The sequence below is a fragment of the Trichoderma citrinoviride genome (assembly GCF_003025115.1).
Source record: "Trichoderma citrinoviride strain TUCIM 6016 unplaced genomic scaffold BBK36scaffold_2, whole genome shotgun sequence".
In the NCBI taxonomy this organism is placed as follows: domain Eukaryota; kingdom Fungi; phylum Ascomycota; class Sordariomycetes; order Hypocreales; family Hypocreaceae; genus Trichoderma; species Trichoderma citrinoviride.
This window is the reverse complement of record NW_020194710.1, coordinates 2,452,181-2,471,350: the sequence shown is the minus strand read 5'-3', so window position 1 is coordinate 2,471,350 and position 19,170 is coordinate 2,452,181. Positions and strand designations below refer to the sequence as shown.

Here is a 19,170-nt window from a genome sequence, read left to right as displayed (position 1 = left end):
ATCATTTACAGGCCATAGCACGACAGCTGCATCCCCAGTCGCAATCGGGAAGCTGTATGCCAACAAGCCATGGCCAACGTAACGCTTTGCGAGATGGTGTGTATTCCTCGCGGCTTTTGACCGGCCATGGACCGCTGGCCGCCAGATTTGGCCCCCCATGACTGGACGGAAGCCAGTTTCTCAGGCCTTGGGGGCCGCGGCAGAACCAGACTGCCGGATCTACTGCCCTCGTCTCTCTGCTACCGCACGGTACATGGGTTCGTCGCTTGACCTGCCAACGAGCTCATCCGTACAGGCCGGCTAGTGATTGAACATGGGTGTCGCCCAATGGCAGATGGCCTCCCTGGCATCTCAGGGTCGGCATTATACCCGAAAAGGCTCTTCATCCCACAAGGCGCTGGCCTCCAACCTGTTATCGAGATGCTCTCCCGCCCCCGAAGAAGGCTTAGACAGTGGAGAGACGTCCATCGTCCCCTGTGTGAGTGACATGCCAGACGAAATCGTGCTTGTTGCTTTCTGAGTGGGATGGCATGGGGGCCACTCCATCAGGCTGCAGTCCCTGGTCCACATCCCGTCTTCAAAGCCTATGCTGCCAACATGCCTCTCTATTAAATGCACAAAGGCTCCCCAGTCCTCCTCCCTCGACGGGTTTGATCCATGGTCATAGAGTATTCGACGTGATCAAGCCGTATCATTCTTCATCATGGCGAGTACCTGTGGCCCAACATGTCCCACCGAACACGGTTTCTTCGCCAATGGCCTCAATGTCGGAGGTAGCGCAGTCTTCCTCGCTGCCTTTGCCTCCTTGACGCCCGCCACTTTCTACCTGGGATACCGTTTCCGTACTCCAGGCTTCTCTGCCCTCCTTGCAACTGGCATATCCTTTGAGGTCTTTGGCTTCCTGGGGAGGATACTCTTGCACCAAGCCCGGGATCGCCAAGGCTACTTTGCTCTCATGCTCTTGGGGAGTGTTTTAGGGCCAACGTTTGTCTCGGGTGCTATGTCAATGGTGTTGCCGCATCTGTTGGCCATTTATGGGCAAGGACATGGCGCACGGCAATCCATTCTTGCCACATTCTTCCTCTGGGCTCTGCTCATCGTGAGCTTTATACTCAATGTCATTGGCATTGTCTTTGTTGCATACGGATATGGAAACGTGAGTATATCGAAACCTCCTTTCTCCAATCAGACTGTTTACTAACGACGTGAAAAGCGTGATCGAAGTGCCGACATAGTTGTTGGCGGACTCGGAGCCCAAGCTCTTGTGCTGCTTGCCGTCATGGGCGCGTATGTCTGCTCCAGTACCGGCTTGTGTCTCAGGGGTGAAGCCCTAGATCCGGCCCATGCAGACATCTACCATTCTACTCGGTTTTCCAGATTCCTTCGCTGTAAGTCCTCTCCTCTCCCAACGACCTGAGCGTTCATTGACGTGAGACAGGCATGGAGGTCGCAGCCCTTCTGCTCTTCGCGCACACGATATATCGGATCTTCGAGATGGTTGGTGGCTTGAGCGGCACTCTCTTCCAGAGCGAGTCCGCTTTCATGGTCATGGATGGATTGGTCCCATTCTTTGCCTGTCTGCTGTTGACAACTGCACAGCCGGGCGCTGCTTTTGGGCCGTCATGGGCCTCTACGTCTCCTCGACACCTAAAGCGCCGGGGTCTGTCTCTACCACCCCTACAAACAACATTTGGCGTTGGACATGCCGTTCATCACCGCTACGACCCCAACATCCGGCAGCAGTTTTCTCCTTCCACGCAAAGGCCGCTGCGAGAGGCTAAGCCCCCACCCACATACGGCTCCTACGGCTTACCGTCATCTCCAAGGCCGGTGAACAGGCCACAAAGCCCGATGATCCTGTCACCCATATCGGTCCGAGCTGTGAGCATAGGGAGACTGAGTGACCGAACGGAGGGATGGGCAGCTCAGGCAGACTTGGTAGACAGGGACGTGCTATGGTAGCAAGGATCAGAAGAGTACAGAGTGACCTATTAGACAATAAACGAGCTGCAAGTTGCCCGAGCAAGCAAGCAGTAATAAGAATGATACCTTGAAAGCAAACTTTTCTCATGCATGGTGACAGAAGAGCTACATACACGTTGAACATGATATATCGGAGCACGGTCCCGGGGTCTAAGCGACTGCAGACGCCGCAGATACGAAGAACGAGGAGGTGCTCCATTGCTATTGGGTCGTTTTACGCATCGCACCCTGTAGCACGAAGGGCGCGTCTAGTTCGCTTATTGCCGCAGCGCAAGTTCTTTTTCAACAGCAGGGGTGATTCCGCGGATCAGAAGCCGCTGTCCGGAGTTGCGCTTCTCGCGGAAATTGCGGCCCTGGCTTCTTTGTCCGTCCCACATATGCGCGGTATTTGTTTCTGCTCTTCTTCCTCTCCTGCTTGAACGGGGCGCATGCTGCGTGTGTGCGTTTGCGGCTGTGATATGTGATTGATGTGCATCCCGTCACAGCGCGGCTACGGTGGTGATTCGTTGATTAACCGCCGCTTAGAACACAAGAGCACAGACAGGGATCCCTGTCGAGAAGCACGGAGATGAGAAGTTCGCTACTAGTAGGAGGATGAGCCGCGGCTTCTCGGATAAAGACGAGCACGGGGATGATGGGGTTTGGGGGATATACGAGCGGCTAATTTGGCTGTCTAGGTTGGGATGTATTGGTGCGGTTGTGGGTTGAGGTTATAAGATGACTGCGTGAGAGTTGACTGGGGTGGACTAACGTGAGGTGGAAAGAGGCAACGTTTTGATAGCTGCTGGCATTGGCTGATGATTCGGCGTGCTTGTATCTCGCTGAAGGGAATTTCATGGTGATCTTCTCGAATGGTAAGGTGATCGAGCTATATGCTAGGTATGAGGTTGGGGAGCCTGGTGAAGCCTGGACAGAGTTGCCATATATTTGGACCAAAGTTGAAACGAGCCCGCCCCGAGCATCCAGCCGCAACATTGGAATCTAGCACGAGTATAACGGCTTACTTTAGATCTCACATACTTGTGAACGATTACCAGTCCACGTGGTTGATATGCCATGGGAAGAATTGTGATGTGATATCAATGCTCGGCGCTAGATAAGTAAAGGATTATGCTGTTATTGCTGGACGCCCCGAATCTAGGTGACTTCTTGGTCTAGGAATATCTATTCAGCGGGATGCTGGAAGCATACACTTGCACACGTAATAGTTTCTGAAATCTAGAAGTTGCCAGTGAATTATAATAGTTTATTGAAGCTACCGGAGACTGTTGATCCCTTCCCAAAAGTTGTGGTTCTTATATGCCAGTTCCCAGTAGGGTCTCGTGTTGGGATTTATGTTCCGCCGTAAACCCTTGACTCACGGCTGATATCAACCGTCGCCTGCCGAGATTCTGACAAATCGCCAAATTGTCCCAGCATGCTGCCTCCTTACAATTTGTGTTTGATTGGGCAGAAGAACCGCTAGTTGCTTGAGAGTATTGGGACCCTCTGGCGACAACAATTGATATCCTCCCTTCGGATGCTTTCTCGGTATGAAGTATTGATCAGGCCCGAAGGTCTTTGATAGGTTTATCCCCGTTCCGTGGGCGCTTAGATAGAGATTGCTGCGGGGATGGAAGAATCCGAAGTAGCCATTGGTCTCAACACAAAGCCAGCTGAGATTTGGTTCCCAAGCGTTTCCAAAATCAAGGAGCCGAAGGCTTGCATAGTGGACGGCAAGTGAAGCTCCGGTGCTTTCTTCTATGATTTTGTACGTATCGCCGGGCCAAGGAACGGCATCGTCTGGATCCTCCTGGCGACGGAGATTTGCGGCGGGAGTACAATGGTCAGACGTTGGGGTGAAGATCGGAGTACTAGAGCTGGCTTCACTTGGACAGTAGCTCATGATGAGGATGGTAAAAGTCAAGATGGAGTATGAATTGCTCTTTTGAAGGTGATCATTGAGCACCGGTAGCCTCTACGAAGCGTACGAGGACGGAGGATCAAGACTGATAAATATGCCGAGAGACAAATTAAGCTGTAGGTAGGAGTGAAGATGAGGGGCTACCTTATTGTAGGCCTCCCGAGGTATGTGACGTCAAACCCCGTCCAGAAGATGATGGACTGAACACAGCTGCAAATTGCTGGACCAATGAAGGAGAGTTCATATCGAGGAGTGCAAGATCGGTCTAACAATGAATGAGCTTTATGTTGGAGCACCTACAGAAAACAATAACCGGGTCGTTTTCGTAAATTGAGCCTCGCCTGTTTGAACATGCCCAATTCCAAGACATACTGCTTCCGCTAGGCGCTGTTTCCGCATTGGGAATTATCTCTGTTTTGCTCTCTATAAAAGGTCTTGTGACTAATGAGACGTCTCGATGGAAACGGCCAAGGCTGTAGAGAAAGCGTGGCATGTGAGACATATGCCATACTATAACATACTGCCTAGGCACATGTAAGTGTATGCCCGAGGCCTCGAGTATTTCTCATTCTCGCCTAAGCAACGCGAGAGGAACCCATCTTTGCAATCCATGGATTGCAAACGCCAATGGGCCCATTGCTCTATAGCGTAGCTCTATGGGGGTTGAGTTTCGATTGGTCTAACTCGAAGTGCTAAGGCCGCTCTCCTTAGGCCGATCGCGATGTGGCCCTGGGAGTTTTGGATCACGGGCTCGGATGGAGCCGAAAAGCACCGGCATAGATACCCGGGCCTAACCACACCAAAACAAGCGGCATTATACATTGACTCGAGCTCTACGGCCAAGGGTCAAGAAACAGAATGCCTGCCGTGTCTGTACTTGCACCTTGTTTTTCGACAAGTCCCGCATCCTGTCAAGCATTTCGAGGAACCATTTGTGTACAGCTTCAGCAGATAGCAGTTGATATGCAGGAGGCTCAGCGTGCATTTACAGACACGTCAGCAATGCACGATCCATATCCTAGCCATAACAAGATGTATAAAATGCTGTAGGCTTTCATAGCAGCTTTGTTCATCCGCCAGTGCTATATTGCAGAGGCTAAGCATGCTAATCATCGCTTCATTCTCTGCTTTATGCAGTCGAGTCGCCGTCATACCTACCACAACTCCGCACGCCAAATGCATGTATAAAAGGGCATTATGCTGGTGTTTATACGACTCCATGTTTGCGGGGGACCCTGTCTGTCAGATAGGCAGCCATTGGCTGAAGCTGCATACATGCAGCATGAGGAAAGCGAGGACATGAAGAAGCCATCGCGTGGCGGTCTAACAATGATCGTGCAACAATCAGTCGTTCCATCTGTCTGGACAGCATGCCTCGGTCGAGAAGGAGGCCAGCAAAGCTGCAGCCTAGTAGCTCGTTACAGCGTCATTTTGATCATGTAAATGATGAAGTCCCGCGGGATGCGAGTCCGGAACGAAATCCAGTGACGGAAACCGAGGTTCACGCTCAAAGTGTCGAGGAGTCGACCCAGCTCGCTACAGCCGTACTCGCTCAGAATTTGGCAGAGAATTTGCCTGAGGCAGCATCAATGCGACCTGCCCAGGACACGGGGGAATCGACCCAATTGAATACAAATACCCCCAAGCAAACTGTCGAAGAATCAACGCAGCTGGCTTCATGTCGATCGCAGGAGAGTCTCAAGAAATCGACCCAGCAGCCCACCAATTCCGCGTTGCGGTTTCTCGCGTCTCCTGACGTAGTAGATGAGAGACACCTTACAAAACCCGAGAAGTCGCGGACAAAGAAAAGCCATGCCCATGATTTGGAGGGAGTGACACGACGGCTTCTCAACAATGCCGCGCTGTCTTTGCCAGACGCGCGTCTTGTCATCGCTTACACGCGCTATTCGATCCCTGACGACGAAGAAAAGGACTCGGCCATGATTTGTCTGCAGAAGATTCCGGGCCGCGGCGACATGTTTGGCGTTGTCCAAACCTCCAGGCACGCCGATTTTACAATCAGCTTACCATATTGCCGCCGCCCAGTTGACGAGAGGTCTATGGACTCTGAAAAGTCTCGACTTGATTGCACAATCCTGTATGATCCGATGAGTGACAATTGTCTGCTGCTCAATAAGACAAATAAGGAGATTTATCTGGTGGACACCCATCTTCAGACTGTGCGGATATGTCTCGGGGAGAGAAAGGGTTGTGTTATTCGCCCTGGCATATGGACAATTTCAGTGGATACTGGCGAGAGAGACAGGTTCACTGAAAACCGACTCGTTGAGTTTTTACTTCTTCGGAGGCGGTTTAGTGTCTCGATTCATGGAGTCATGAAACAATCCGCTGATGACCGATCTGCCGAGGATGAGAGAGGAGCTAAGCGACAAAAGCTTGATGGCGGCAGGATGAAAAGTCGGATGGTCCAGATCAAAGACTCGTCTCCGAAGCAATCGGAACATCTATCTGTTGCTGGCAGCCACCAGCTACTTCCGGCGCCTCGAGAAGTCGTCAACAGAGCTGTCGTTCCTATTCTAGATCTGACAGACGGGGAGACGGCTCTCATACGGGCCCCAGAAGTCAATCTCGCTGATACAATGGGAACATATCGATTACAGCGAATCGAGAAGATGGGTAACACAGGAGGTGCAGGCGTCTTTTCTTGCCAGCGTTCTGGTATTCCAGAGATATTGGTTGCCAAAGTCCTCTTCTGCCCAGACCATCGGGCGATGTCAGATGTGAGGAGAGTTACAGACATGTGGATGCAAGAGAAGACAATGCTGGAAGGTTTAGAACATGTAAGCCGTATGTTTTGCGTCTGGATCATTTACTGACCACGTCCAGAAAAATATCGTGTCGCTCAAGGGTGTTGATGCCCGGTTTCTAGCAATTTACCTAGAGTATCTGCCGTCTTCGCTTCGCCGGGGACCTGGATCAACGCCGATTGGACCATCCGATGCTAGGAAGATACTCTGCGATATGTCGTCTGCTCTTGCCTACTTGTCCAGACGAGGCATTGTCCATCACGATATCAAACCACAAAACATCACATACTCTGCCGAACGAGGTGCTGTGCTGATCGATTTTGGTATGGCTGCTTCGGTCACCGACCCTGATGAGCAGGGCGGAAGCCCTCACTTCTATCCCCCTGAGTACGTGGATGAGAAACTGGGAACCCGTGGTCTTCCTGGAGACATATGGGCACTTGGTGTTACGATGCTCTATATATTGCGAAAACTTTCTGCAAACTTCTTCCGGAGAGACATCTATTTACGCGACTTACGCGATCTAGGGAGCCGATCCTGGACCGCGTTCCAAGATCTGCTGCAGGAAATTGCGAGAGTAAGAAAACAGTTGAATGTCGAGGACGTGGTTGAGAATTTGATCTTCCAGATGCTGGAGCCAAACGTCAAACGAAGAGTCTCGGCTGCGGATATAGAGGTAGCGTTAAGGAGGAGCCATGCTCCGACTGAGGTTGATGATGATGCAGACGGGAATGATTAGAGTACATGTTGGTAGTTATCAGACTGTACTCAAGTAGGTAGGTGGTTTCAACTGCATGGAGGATTTCTTACTACTAGTAGTACTCGCGAGCTGAAAACGAGCACCTGTCTTGACGTATGTATCTCTGGGCTCATAGTCCTCATCGCCAGATCAACATTTTACACGCACCCCACTCCCTCTTTCTCGGGGGGCACCTCACTATAACAACTGAGGGTATCCCAAATGCTTTTCCAGTCCAGGCTTCGAACTACTAGGTACGTGTACGTGGGCACACGGACGGATTGCTTCCTTCAGTATACTCCAACCAAACTGTTCATGCATTGTAATAATATTGAAGGCTCGCATACAAGGAATCATGCAATACCGTACTCGAACTCAAGGACACACCATTCGCGCTGATGTCAAGGTATACTCAGATGTTAGACTAGCAGCCGGCCAGGCGACTTAGTCTCGAGCTTAAGCTGCCGACTTGTCCACCTTTCGGTCTAAGTCGGACTTCAATCAGAGCTAAAACCCACCGCACCTCTCACTTCCTTCAGAGTCTCTATCAACAGCTGAAATCGGATCGTCGTCTCCTCGTACATTGGTGTAGAAACCTGACTGAGGCCAATGGGGGAATTTTTGCGGACAAACATAAGATAGACTAAGTGCAAGTTGCAGACCGATGCATGTCCCGCACGTGACGCTCTGCCTAAACCACTGCACCTGAGCACACGCGATTGCCCCTCCTACCGACAGTGCCCTGATCATCGTTCACCACGCAATCTGAGTGAGCAGCTCTTCGGTTTACTCATACTACTTCACGTCTCAAACCATCTTGATTGCATTTCCAGCCTTTCAGACTCGTGTGTACCTCTTTAGCAGTTCAATATCAGCGCCTGTATCCGACTGGGCTCGTACCGCGCGCAAGTCGCAACGCGTCAGTAGCCCTCCACCGTCACGATCCGACCGCGACCGCAAATCGACCGATACGCAGTCCAGCATGCCTGTCTGGGGACCTGCAGACTACGTGCCCGAAATTAGACCGTTCGAGCCTCCCTACTTTTTTCGCATCAGTCAGTGTCAGAAATGGGGTGCCGCCGTTACCGACGAAATGCGTGGCGACGAGCTTCTCTGGAGGACATATTGGAAGCGATTCAATACCGTTGAAATTCCAATCTTGCCACAGGACGAGTTCTTTGACACTGCACTATCAATTGCCAAGCTTGCGGGCGGCCGTCGGGCTGAATTCGAGAGGATATTCGAAGAGAAGAACAAACAAAGGTGGGGGGAGGTTAAGAGACAGTTGGGCAAGACGGAATATCACGCTAAACGTCATAAAGAAGCATTCCCATGTGAAGATGCTCGGAAAAAGATGATCAGAGCATGCCAAACTGGCTGTTTAACACATTTCCTAGACATTCTAAAAGGCAATACCTATGGATATGAAGCGGATGTTGTACGCGAGGAACCTCCGGACAAGGCGCCCAACAGCCTTGACGAGATGCAGACACCTAATGAAGAATATTTCGACGAGGACGGCCTCCCCCGCTCGCAGATGTTCAACTATGACCCCGACATCTGCTTCTACGAGGAGCCTTCGACCAAGGATTGGAGAGAACCCCTAATGGCAGATAATGTTTTTTACATAGGCTCGTACGCCGTCGACTATGCGCCCCCTGAGTTGAACGATGGTGACGAAGGAGCTCTCAATCCTGAGACTGGGAGAACCTCTTCCAAGTCGCCGCGTTTGTCGCGCAGCACATCTACCCCGAGAAAGGGAGACGAAGAAAAGACAACACAACCAATGACGCAAAAGAAGCGGAAGCGGTTAGTGCTTCATCCCCTACATGAGCTCTTGCTCAGTAATTGACAAAATATGCTGAAGCTCGACTAGAAAGAGTGTTCGCTTTGATGATGTTGTCGATGTTGAACGTCATCAGCACCAACAGGAACTTGACCCTGAGGAAAATGATGATGATAATGTTCGTGCGCATAAGCGCGCAAGACTGGAGGCTCCACCACCACACACTTCCTCTCTTGCCCAACCAGCTGCGGACGAAAATGTAACGAAGAAGAGAATGAGGCACGATGATGATCACAATGATAGGCAAAAGCGCCAAAAGCTTGAGACCCCTACTGCGCCTGTACCAGCACCTCATATATCCTCCCCTATCCTGACAGCTGCAGATACCGGGGAACCCAGGAGGACAACGAGACATAGCAGAGGCCACAACCGCGGAGTCAAACGCCAAAGTTTAGAAGATCCTGCGTCGTGCCCACTGACACCGTCCGCTTCCTCGTCTACAACGGCTACAGGCTCAACAGCATCTCGAAAGAGGTCAAGAGAGGGCGACGACTACGACAATGGCTTCAAAAGGCAAAAAATAGAAGATACCAGTGCCTCTGTTCCGCCATTCTACGCCTCATCTTCCACACAGCAAACTCCGGACAAGAGCATTGATGACCAAAAAGAAGATGCACGCGAAAATCAAAAGCGGAGGACATCTAGCACACGACAACCACGCAAAAGACCACCTCCACCTACGAAGTCTCTCAATACTAGGTCTAGAAGGAGAGGCGGACCATCTACCTTGTTGGAACTGGATCAATCTGGCAAGCCTCGGTTAGTATGAGGCTACTCATCGTTAATATACAGCTCGAAAGGGGTGGCAAGAGGTGGTTGGATTCTGTGACCGTCGATGTCTCCGAGAGCATGGTCGCTATCCTGGCAGGGCCGGGTGCAGCGGCGCAGTTCCAACGAGGCATTGGCCGGAACCCGAGCAGTTGGACGTTTCTGACGATCATGGTCGCTATCCCGGCAGGGCTGGGTGCAGCGGCGTAGACTGTCGGAATGCAACTGCCGGAGTATGGGTAAGTCGAGTCCTCTCTCGAAGTCATGGTCGTTATCCTGGCAGGGCCGGGTGCAGCGGCGTAGACCAGAGAGAGGACTCGACTTTGGCTTCTATGCCACAGGGTACTTCCGAAGCATGGCCGTAATCCTGGCAGGGCTGGGTGCAGCGGCGAAGCTAGAAGGGAAGAACTGAGCACCCCCTGGCCTTGCGACGGTCACAGCAGTCGTGGCCCTTTTTGGTGATCCTGGTAGAGGGATAATGAGACGTGACGTCCTTTGCTGGCTTGCATCATCCAGTCCACTATTGAAAGCATAGGCCAGTGATCCCAACCGTGAACCATGTGAATTACTTCGTGAGCAACCTTGGGGGTTACCCTGCATCCAGAGGCTACTGATGAGTTCCTCTAATACCATGCATTAGGATGATGTTCATGCTATAAACTCCGCGAAACAGTCTGGTATTTCTTCTCTTCTGCCTCTTGTTTTCCGGAAGAAGTCATTCTCAGGACGCCTTGAACAGCAAAGTTCGCCTCGATGCTGAATTATTGAACTCAGAGTTCCTCAGTTGTAGCACATCTCCGTCAAGACTGCCTATTCAGGTTGGGCATATAACACACAGTGCCACCATATAACAATCGAAGCCAATCGAGGAGATTGCCAATCAAAAGCGGCAAATGTAATGAGCCATGACAGGGATCCACGAAGTTTTGGCTAGGCAGCTTTTGCCAAGGAAAAGTTGAGCTACTCTGCAGGAATAGGGGTAGTTTGATCGTTGTTCGCGATTTTCTCTTTGCCATCGAAAATGTGCTACAACCATATGACTTCGATTTGCACCTGGCCAGTTTTCAGGGACGGCATATCTACGAGATGAAGATGCTCTCTTTTTCGGATACGGCATATATACACTGCCAGGTCGGAAGACGCTGGAATATTGTCCGTGAGAACTAGGCCAGTATTTCCATACGATCGGTGAAGAAGATCCCCATATCCAGTTACAAATTTTAGAGATAAGAGAGAGTTAGATGGAGGAGGTCTACTCAAAGAAAGAGAGAAGAAAGCGTCTACTCTTTCAGTGTTCTCGTGAGGATTTGTGTGAAGGGTTTCAGCTGGCTCGGGTTGATGTCGTTTACAGGGCTGGTCCCTTCGAAATCATCGGGACCGTGAGTTGACCGTGGACGCCCGCTCTATCTTGCTCTTTTGCCCCTCTCTCTGACTTTTTATTCTCTTATTTTTCTTCTTGTGCATATTGGGTGATGGGCGTAGATCGAGACGAGGCATGCATGTGTGTAGAGGGGTCGAGGCGACATTGGGCTGGTCGACAAATCGATGGGCTTTTTGGATTTTGTTCCAAGAGATTGAAGCTTGGAGATGTCTTGCGTTGGACATTCACTCAACAAGTTGTTCGACGGTATTGTTCGTCACTCGGCGATGGCTTGGCAATGCTGTATTGGACTCGAGCAGCTTCTGATCAATAAGTGCTTTGACATGCCTTGCAGGATCTAGAGAGTTATTTTCCAAGCGAATGAGGAGAAACCTTGGCTCTTCGACTCGTTTCGATATCCACGTGGCCTATGATAGGGGCAAGACGCCGATAGGAGATGTCGTACCGAACGGATCTGGGTCAGAATGGAAGGGATCTGTATCAGTTGAAGAGATGACGAGATAACTGGTCGACGACATTTGGAAGAAGATACACTCGTCCATTCGGCGCTTTCCATACAATGGCCATTGATTCCATCAACTCCCTCAGGCTCTACGCCGTACCGGAGTTGGAGGGCCACGCATTCCTTATATCGGCTCTGGACATGATTTGACGTGGTACTCTTTGTGTGATACTGCAGCTCGGCATAATCTACAAGGTAGCTTTCCACTTGACAAAGCAACGGATGAATGCATGTACGACTACATACGAGTACGTGTACGTGTATTGCCACTCCGTATCTCTGGTCTCAAAGGCACCACGGTTGGAGTTGGAGATAGAGAGGCTCCACGATCCTCCAATTGGGCAGGGATACCCTGGCTGTCGGGCTATCAATTCGGAGCGAAGTGGATTGATCCCGCCTCTCATTGACAGCAGATCCCTGCAATGGCAGTGGGCCGGCGAAAAGTTTATCGGGAAATATCTTGTAGTAAATACAAGACGATTACAGACTAATTAGCATGATTACCTTACATTCGAAATATCTTGTGGTGTCTAGTAGTTGAGGCAGTATCACTTCTCATACTCGGTAAGATGGGTAATCGCCAATTGAATAGGTATTGCATATGAAAGCTGTGAGGAAAGAGAGCTGTGGAAGTGCCAATTGCTTATCAGAAACAGCAGGGTCTCTTCTCGAGCAAAGCGGCAGTCGCGAGTTGCCACCTCACTTCTGCTGTATGTAATACTCGCTTGTTGTAGCGACGAATAGAACCAGCCGTAAGCCTGAATGGGTCAGGGAAAAAGGCAGATAGAGCCAGGCAAGTGCGTTCGAGAGCCAATGAACGAGCCTGCCATTGCAGAAACTCCGTGGTTGATCTGCCAGGCAAGTCCGATTTACGAGCCGCTCCTGCCACCGCGCTCCGAACAGGAACAGGCAAGGAGGGATCGGAGTTGAACGACCGCCCCACTTTTGGATCTCAAAAGATGAAACTACAGGGCTTTTTTTGTCAGCCGTGCGTTAGTCATCGCCAGATCGGCCTGCTTACATGGCGGGCCAGCAAAGGAGATGAGATGCGCTGGGATTTGCTCCGCGATGGCACCCGGTCGGTACGCAGTACGCACGAGGTACGGCCGCTGTCCTGGCACGAACAGCGCACGGGGATGCTCAGCAGCACGCAGGCAGCCTTACGGCCTGTCCCCGGCATGGATCGGAGTTGGTCCTGGGCGCCTGGAGGTCGCTTCTGGCAGACCCAGCCTGCGTGAGATGCCCGAGATGGATCCCAGATCGCTTTTCCTATTAGAAGCCTCGTGTCTTCCCATCGACGGCTTCAGACTGTTTACTACGCATCAGGTCAGACTCAACCACAGCATCTTTCATATAAGCTGGTGCTGTCTATCCTGACATCCCGTGGTGTCAGATAGCCCAAGGGTCGCGCAGTTTCCCCGTCAATCCCCTCTGCAAACGCCCAACATGTCGGAAAAGCAAGAGGACACTCAGCTCCACGAGCTGAGTAGCCCTTCTGATGAGACGGCCTCCTCACGCCCCGAGTCAATCGAGGCGGAAGCCCTCGAGTCGATCAGGATCCTCCTCAACAGCCAAGCCCCCAAGGGCCAGGAGACCCCCAAGCAGATCGGCCTCTCCTTCAAGGATCTCACCGTGACGGCCCAGGCCGGAACCGAGATTGACGCAAAGACTCTGCCGCGCGCCATTCTCAACACCTTCGGACCCGACCAGTTCCGCTTCATCAAGCAAAACATTCTCTCACGCATCTTCCCCAGCTCCTTCAATGCCACCGGAAGGCCCATCCTGTCCAACTTCACGGGCATTGTCAAGCCCGGTGAGATGTTGCTTGTTCTCGGCCGACCGGGGAGTGGTTGCTCGACTTTCCTTCGAACGGTTGCCAATCAGTCCACCCTCGCCGTGACAGGTGACTTGGAATATGCCAACGTCGCCGCCGCAGACTTCAAGAAGAACCACGCTCGAGAAACTATTTACCTCCCGGAAGAGGACAGGCACATTGCGTCTCTGTCTGTGAGGCAAACTATCCGCTTTGCTCTTCGAAACTCGCTTCCGGCCGAGGCCCGAGACAGCAAGTCAGTCTCCAACTTGACGGAGGCCATCGCGAAGCTTTTTGGTCTCACTCATGCCCTCGACACTCCCGTCGGTGGAGCTTTCTTCCCTGGTGTTTCTGGTGGTGAAAGGAAACGGTTAGTTTCACACCTATCTTTTGAGAGATGACCGGCACTAACATTGAGGAAAACAGAGTATCGATCGCCGAAGTTCTCGCTGCCGGAGCGTCCGTTCAATGCTTTGACAACTCGACCCGTGGTCTCGACTCTTCTACCGCGCTGGATTTCGCCAAGGCTTTGCGAGCTGTCACGGATGTTGGCCACAAGACTAGCATGGCCACCCTGTACCAGGCAGGCGAGGATCTCTACAGGAACTTCGACAAGGTCATCGTCCTGGATGATGGCCAGATGGCCTTCTTCGGAAGGACATCCGAGGCCTGGAAGTATTTTGAAGATCTCGGATTCATCCCTGTCCCTGGACAGACAACTGCCGAGTTCCTCACTACCGCTACGGACCCCGAAGAGCGTAGAGTGCGACCTGGATCTGCGGCGGCCAACTTCAAGACCGCAGCAGATCTGGCGGCTGCATTCCGCCGCTCGGATAACTACCAGCGTCTCTTGACTGAGATTGATGAGTACCGCCAGAAGCAAGCTCAGGCTGATGCTTTGCTCCCCGCTTACAACTACCGCCTTTCGTACCCTGCCCAGGTCTGGGAGTGTCTCACTCGAGAAGTCCAGCTGGTCAGCGCTCAGCGCCGTGTCTACTACATCAAATGGGTTACTACTCTTATTCTGTGTCTGGTTTGTGGCAGTGTTTATTTCGACATCGACATCACCGCTCAAGGTGCCTTCACAAGAGGTGGTATCCTGTACTTTGCCCTCATCGTCAACGGTTGGTTCCAGTTCCCCGAACTGTTCGATGCGCACACCAATAGGCCTGTGATTGAGCGACATGGTAAGAATTGCCCTGATATCACACATACTGCTCATTATACTGACTCGAGTCTCTAGCTGGACTGCATCTCAACCGCCCGTCCGCTGTTGCATTGGCCCGTTTCATCATCGACTTGCCTCTCATTGCCGCTCAGCACGCCTTGTTCATCATCATCTTCTACTTCCTGTCGCGGTTACAGATTGAAGCAGGCAAATTCTTCTTCTTCTACTTCACGCTCTTCATCTCCACGGTGTGCTTTAGCAATCTGCTGCGCATGTTCGCCTACTACGTCGGAACCTTGGACGATTGTAAGATCAAGTCCCTTTTGCTCCAAAAGTCACGACTAACACGTGTTTAGGCTTCCGTTACGGTGGTTTCTCCTGCACGGTGCTCCTTCTCTTCGCCGGATTCTTGATCCCGCCGAATGAGATGGGTGCCGCCTTTGGATGGCTGCATCATCTGAACCCCATGTTCTACGGCTTCGAGAACGTAAGTATCCAGCATATACCTCGACGTTGGCTTTCGTCAACTAACCAGCCATGGCTGTAGCTTTTCTCGAACGAGTTCAGTGGTTTGAACCTTGCCTGCGACGATAATCTCATTCCGGCGGACGGAGTTGCTGGACACCAGACCTGCGCTATCCGTGGTGCGCTTCCCGGCCAGACCAGCGTCCCTGGCACCGAGTACATCGAGGCTTACGGCTTTTCCCTGTCCCACAAGTGGCGAAACATTGGCATCATGATTTCCATTGCGTTCATCTACCTCTTCATTAGCATGTTCGGCAGTGAGGTCATGAGGTTTGCCCCTCAGGGAGGCGCTCCCCTTGTTTTCGCCAAGCGCCGTGGCCAGAAGGAAAAGGCAGTCGTCACTGATGTCGAGAAGTCCGCTCCTACAAACGCCCTGTCAGGTAGACTCGGAGAACTCGCCCTCACCTGGAAGGATGTCAACGTGCACATTGGAGAGAAGCACATTCTCAAGAACATCTCTGGATACGTCAAGCGTGGAGAGCTGACTGCTTTGTGTGGTGCTTCCGGTGCTGGCAAGACTACCCTGCTCACGGCTCTCAGTCAGACCAACTTTGCTGGTACTCTCTCAGGTGAAGTTCTTGTGGGAAGCAAGCCTCCAACTGCGAGCTACAGGAAGACTGTCGGTTTCGCGCAGCAGATGGATCTCCACGACGGCACTGCTACGGTTCGGGAAGCCATTGAGTTCTCTGCCCTGCTGAGACAGCCCCTGCATTACTCTCGCGAGGAGAGACTGGCTTACGTCGACACGGTTCTTGAATTGCTCGATTTGGTTGATGTCCAGCACGTGCTCATTGGCGAAGAGGGTGGCGGCCTGGGCGTTGAAAGGCTCAAGCGAGTGACGGTATGTTTTGCACATGTTATCCGACCCTCCCTTCGAATCACCTTGCTAACTCATAATGCGTACAGATTGGTGTTGAGCTTGCCGCACGGCCTGAAATCCTCTTTGCTGACGAACCTACATCTGGACTGGACTCCCAAGGCGCTGCCCGTATCGTTCGCTACCTGAAGCAGCTTGCTCGTCATGGCCAGGCTACTGTCGTCACCATCCACCAGCCTTCAGCTCTCCTGTTCTCTCAGTTCGATAACCTCCTGGCTCTCTCGTCTGAAGGCCGACAGCTCTAGTAAGTCACTGGCCCTTCCTAGTTTCTCTTCAACCAGTATGACTGACCATTTCTCTAGCTTTGGCAAGGTCACTGAAGCTCTCCCGTATTTCGCTCGTCACGGTGCAGTCTGCCCCGAGGGTGCCAACCCCAGTGCCTTCATTCTCGAGACCGTCGGCGCCGGTGTCAACGCCCGCACAAATGACAAGGGATCCAACTGGTCGACCAACTGGGCAGAGTCTCCGGAAGCTGCGGCCCTCGCACAAGAGATTGAGGAGAGCAAGAAGAACCCCCATGGCAGCACTACCCACGACGAGGAGAAGGTCCCCGAGTATAACGCGTCTACCATTGCGCAGACTTATCTTCTGACGAAGCGAATGCTGTTGAACCAGTGGCGCAACACGCCATACATCTACTCCAAGATTTGGGTTCATATTCTCAGCGCGTTCTTTGTCGGATTTACCTTCTACCAGCTCGGAACCAGCCCCACTGACCTGCAGAACCGCATGTTCAGCGTCTACTTCATGCTGTTCCTCTGCAACGCCATCGTCAACGTCATTCTCGCCCGGTACTTCTTCGCTAGTCTTTACTGGATGTACCGCGAGGGTCCCTCTCACGCATATGGCTGGGTTGCTTTCGTGAACTCCGTCATTCTTGCTGAGATCCCTGGTGCTCTCTTTGTCACGGTTATCTACTACGTTGTCTGGTACTTCCCTAGCGGACTGCCTCACAATGAAGCTGGATACATCTTCCTCTTCTTCCTGACCTACGAGATCTTCCAGGTTCTCCTTGGATTGTTCATGATGGCTCTCAGCCCCGATCTCGGTGCGGCTGGAAACGTCCTCGTCTTCATTGTGTGCACCTGCAACTGGTTCAACGGTATCATCATTCCCTATGACCAGATCCAGGTCTTCTGGCGCTACTGGCTCTACTACCTGTCGCCATTCACATACCTCCTCGGTGGCATGGTCACGGCCGTCACCGGTGGTGTTCATGTGGTCTGTGACACCGCGGACCTGACGCTGTTCACCCCGCCCGAGAACCAGACCTGCGGTGACTATGCGGCCAAGTGGGCTCTCTCTGCATCCGCTCAGCTCCTCAACCCTGATGCTGTGTACCCGTCCGACTGTCAAGTATGCCGCTGGGACTCTGGTGACCAGTTCCTGGCGCAGTTCAACCTTGGCGATGGACAGCTGGGAGGCAAGTGGGGATGCTGGGGCATCTTCCTGGCCTTCACCTTTGGCAACCTGGCCCTGGTGTACTTTTTCACCTGGGCCACCAAGGTGAAGTACTGGAAGCTGTTTTACTTTTTCTAAATGACTCGAAGAGATTTGCGCATAGGGACGCATAGGGAGGAGCGCATGAGACATACTGTTACGCTTTCCCGCATATATGGTTGCATGATGGAGGGGATGGAAAGATTTGATTCGCAGTGGAGGAAAATACCTGATCCCTGGATACCTTAGAATGTCCTGATGTTTTCAAGGCTTATACGCCTTTGGCCAGTCCATTAGACTTAGACTCAGTCGAACTTAATAATATCGTTACGAGTAACTTTTGTATCTAAAGAACAATCTTGTCTAATATTTCCGCCACCACTCTCTGTGCCTGACCCTTGCCATTATGCATATAATGGAATTTCTCATGCGTACCTGTAACAGGAGCACCATCTGAGTAGATAGTCGTACGTCTCACATATGTGCCTATATTTATTGTCTTATGTGTTGATACTTGTCGGATTTCCTGTTTTTCTGGTCATCACTTGCCATTTGTGGGGGTCTATCATGAGTGGCTGACTGAAAACTACCTATCTAGGGAAGATCCTTGTCGGCTTCTGAGAGGTATTGACCGGGTGTGCCACATGACGGAACTACCGCGGAGACATGCCGTCCAGGTTTCCTTGACTGCTTCCTCGCCGCGGATGCTGGCGAGTTGTTGCAGGCAGGTTGTAAGTGGGAAGGCGCATGTATAGATAGCATGTATAGATAGTAACCTTGGCGGAAATGTTGCTGATCCCCATGGACTCCCCGGCGTCCAGGTCGAAATAGGTGATATCTTGGGGATGAGGGGAGAATGCTGGGGGTTGACTGGTGTTGCTTGGAGCGGGTGATTGTTTTCACAGTCTTTGTTACAGGTTCTGCATGGCGTGGGCCTATAGCATAGCAATGCTCGTCATCGTGGCCGGGATACTTGGGTCAAACGTCTGAGGTATCCGGGGTGTGGGCACGTTTGGGGTCGGGGTGCCTGGGGTATAGATAGGATAGAAGTGGTAGTTCTTAGTCTTCTATGGCGTGATGACCTGCCATGTCAGAGTTGCTGGTTTCTGGTGATTCGGAAAGTAGCATTTACGATAGTTTTACGTCGGTTACCTTTCTCGTTCTTGGGCTTTCACGGTCTGGCCACTTTCCCTACGAGGAATTATGTTTCTTTGTTGCTTCTTTATAGATAGACATGCTTTATATTAGTACTTATGTGGCATGCTACTCATGTAACCTCTAATCCTTGTCTTCTCACAAGTTATCAAGTCAGATTACCTACCAACTGGCTGCATGTAGAGAGTGACCACCGGTCACTTTCTAGGTTAAGGTAGCCATCACCTTAACTGGGAAACTGAGCAGCAGCCACCTTCTGCCGTGGCCACTTGGTAAAGTAATTCGGCTTGTATATTTCACAC

At 51.8% G+C, this 19,170-nt stretch overlaps 5 protein-coding genes across 5 annotated transcripts; 4 read left to right on the top strand and 1 right to left on the bottom strand.

Annotated features, from left to right (window-relative positions):
• Window positions 1–703: 703 nt before the first annotated feature.
• BBK36DRAFT_1156534 (hypothetical protein) lies at window positions 704–1,962 on the top strand (the record flags this gene model as incomplete). Its single annotated transcript, XM_024893934.1, has 3 exons — window positions 704–1,156; window positions 1,214–1,388; window positions 1,439–1,962. 3 exons carry the CDS (start codon window positions 704–706, stop codon window positions 1,960–1,962), a joined length of 1,152 nt encoding a protein of 383 aa, XP_024753308.1.
• A 1,414-nt stretch (window positions 1,963–3,376) lies between these two features.
• BBK36DRAFT_1083594 (hypothetical protein) lies at window positions 3,377–3,757 on the bottom strand (the record flags this gene model as incomplete). Its single annotated transcript, XM_024888937.1, has 1 exon — window positions 3,377–3,757. A coding segment is annotated over one exon (381 nt), but the record flags the coding sequence as incomplete, so codon positions are not given.
• Window positions 3,758–5,994: 2,237 nt separating this feature from the next.
• BBK36DRAFT_1110901 (kinase-like protein) lies at window positions 5,995–7,393 on the top strand (the record flags this gene model as incomplete). The annotated part of the gene is made up of 2 exons (XM_024889643.1): window positions 5,995–6,687; window positions 6,734–7,393. 2 exons carry the CDS (start codon window positions 5,995–5,997, stop codon window positions 7,391–7,393), a joined length of 1,353 nt encoding a protein of 450 aa, XP_024753306.1.
• A 982-nt stretch (window positions 7,394–8,375) lies between these two features.
• BBK36DRAFT_1189160 (hypothetical protein) lies at window positions 8,376–9,553 on the top strand (the record flags this gene model as incomplete). The annotated part of the gene is made up of 4 exons (XM_024896610.1): window positions 8,376–8,706; window positions 8,791–9,202; window positions 9,270–9,438; window positions 9,527–9,553. 4 exons carry the CDS (start codon window positions 8,376–8,378, stop codon window positions 9,551–9,553), a joined length of 939 nt encoding a protein of 312 aa, XP_024753305.1.
• Window positions 9,554–13,336: 3,783 nt separating this feature from the next.
• Window positions 13,337–17,812, top strand: BBK36DRAFT_1110996 (hypothetical protein; the record flags this gene model as incomplete). The annotated part of the gene is made up of 7 exons (XM_024889649.1): window positions 13,337–14,073; window positions 14,130–14,890; window positions 14,947–15,177; window positions 15,228–15,358; window positions 15,419–16,237; window positions 16,303–16,517; window positions 16,576–17,812. The coding sequence occupies 7 exons, from the start codon at window positions 13,337–13,339 to the stop codon at window positions 17,810–17,812; spliced, it is 4,131 nt and encodes a 1,376-aa protein (XP_024753304.1).
• Between the last annotated feature and the right edge of the window lie 1,358 nt (window positions 17,813–19,170).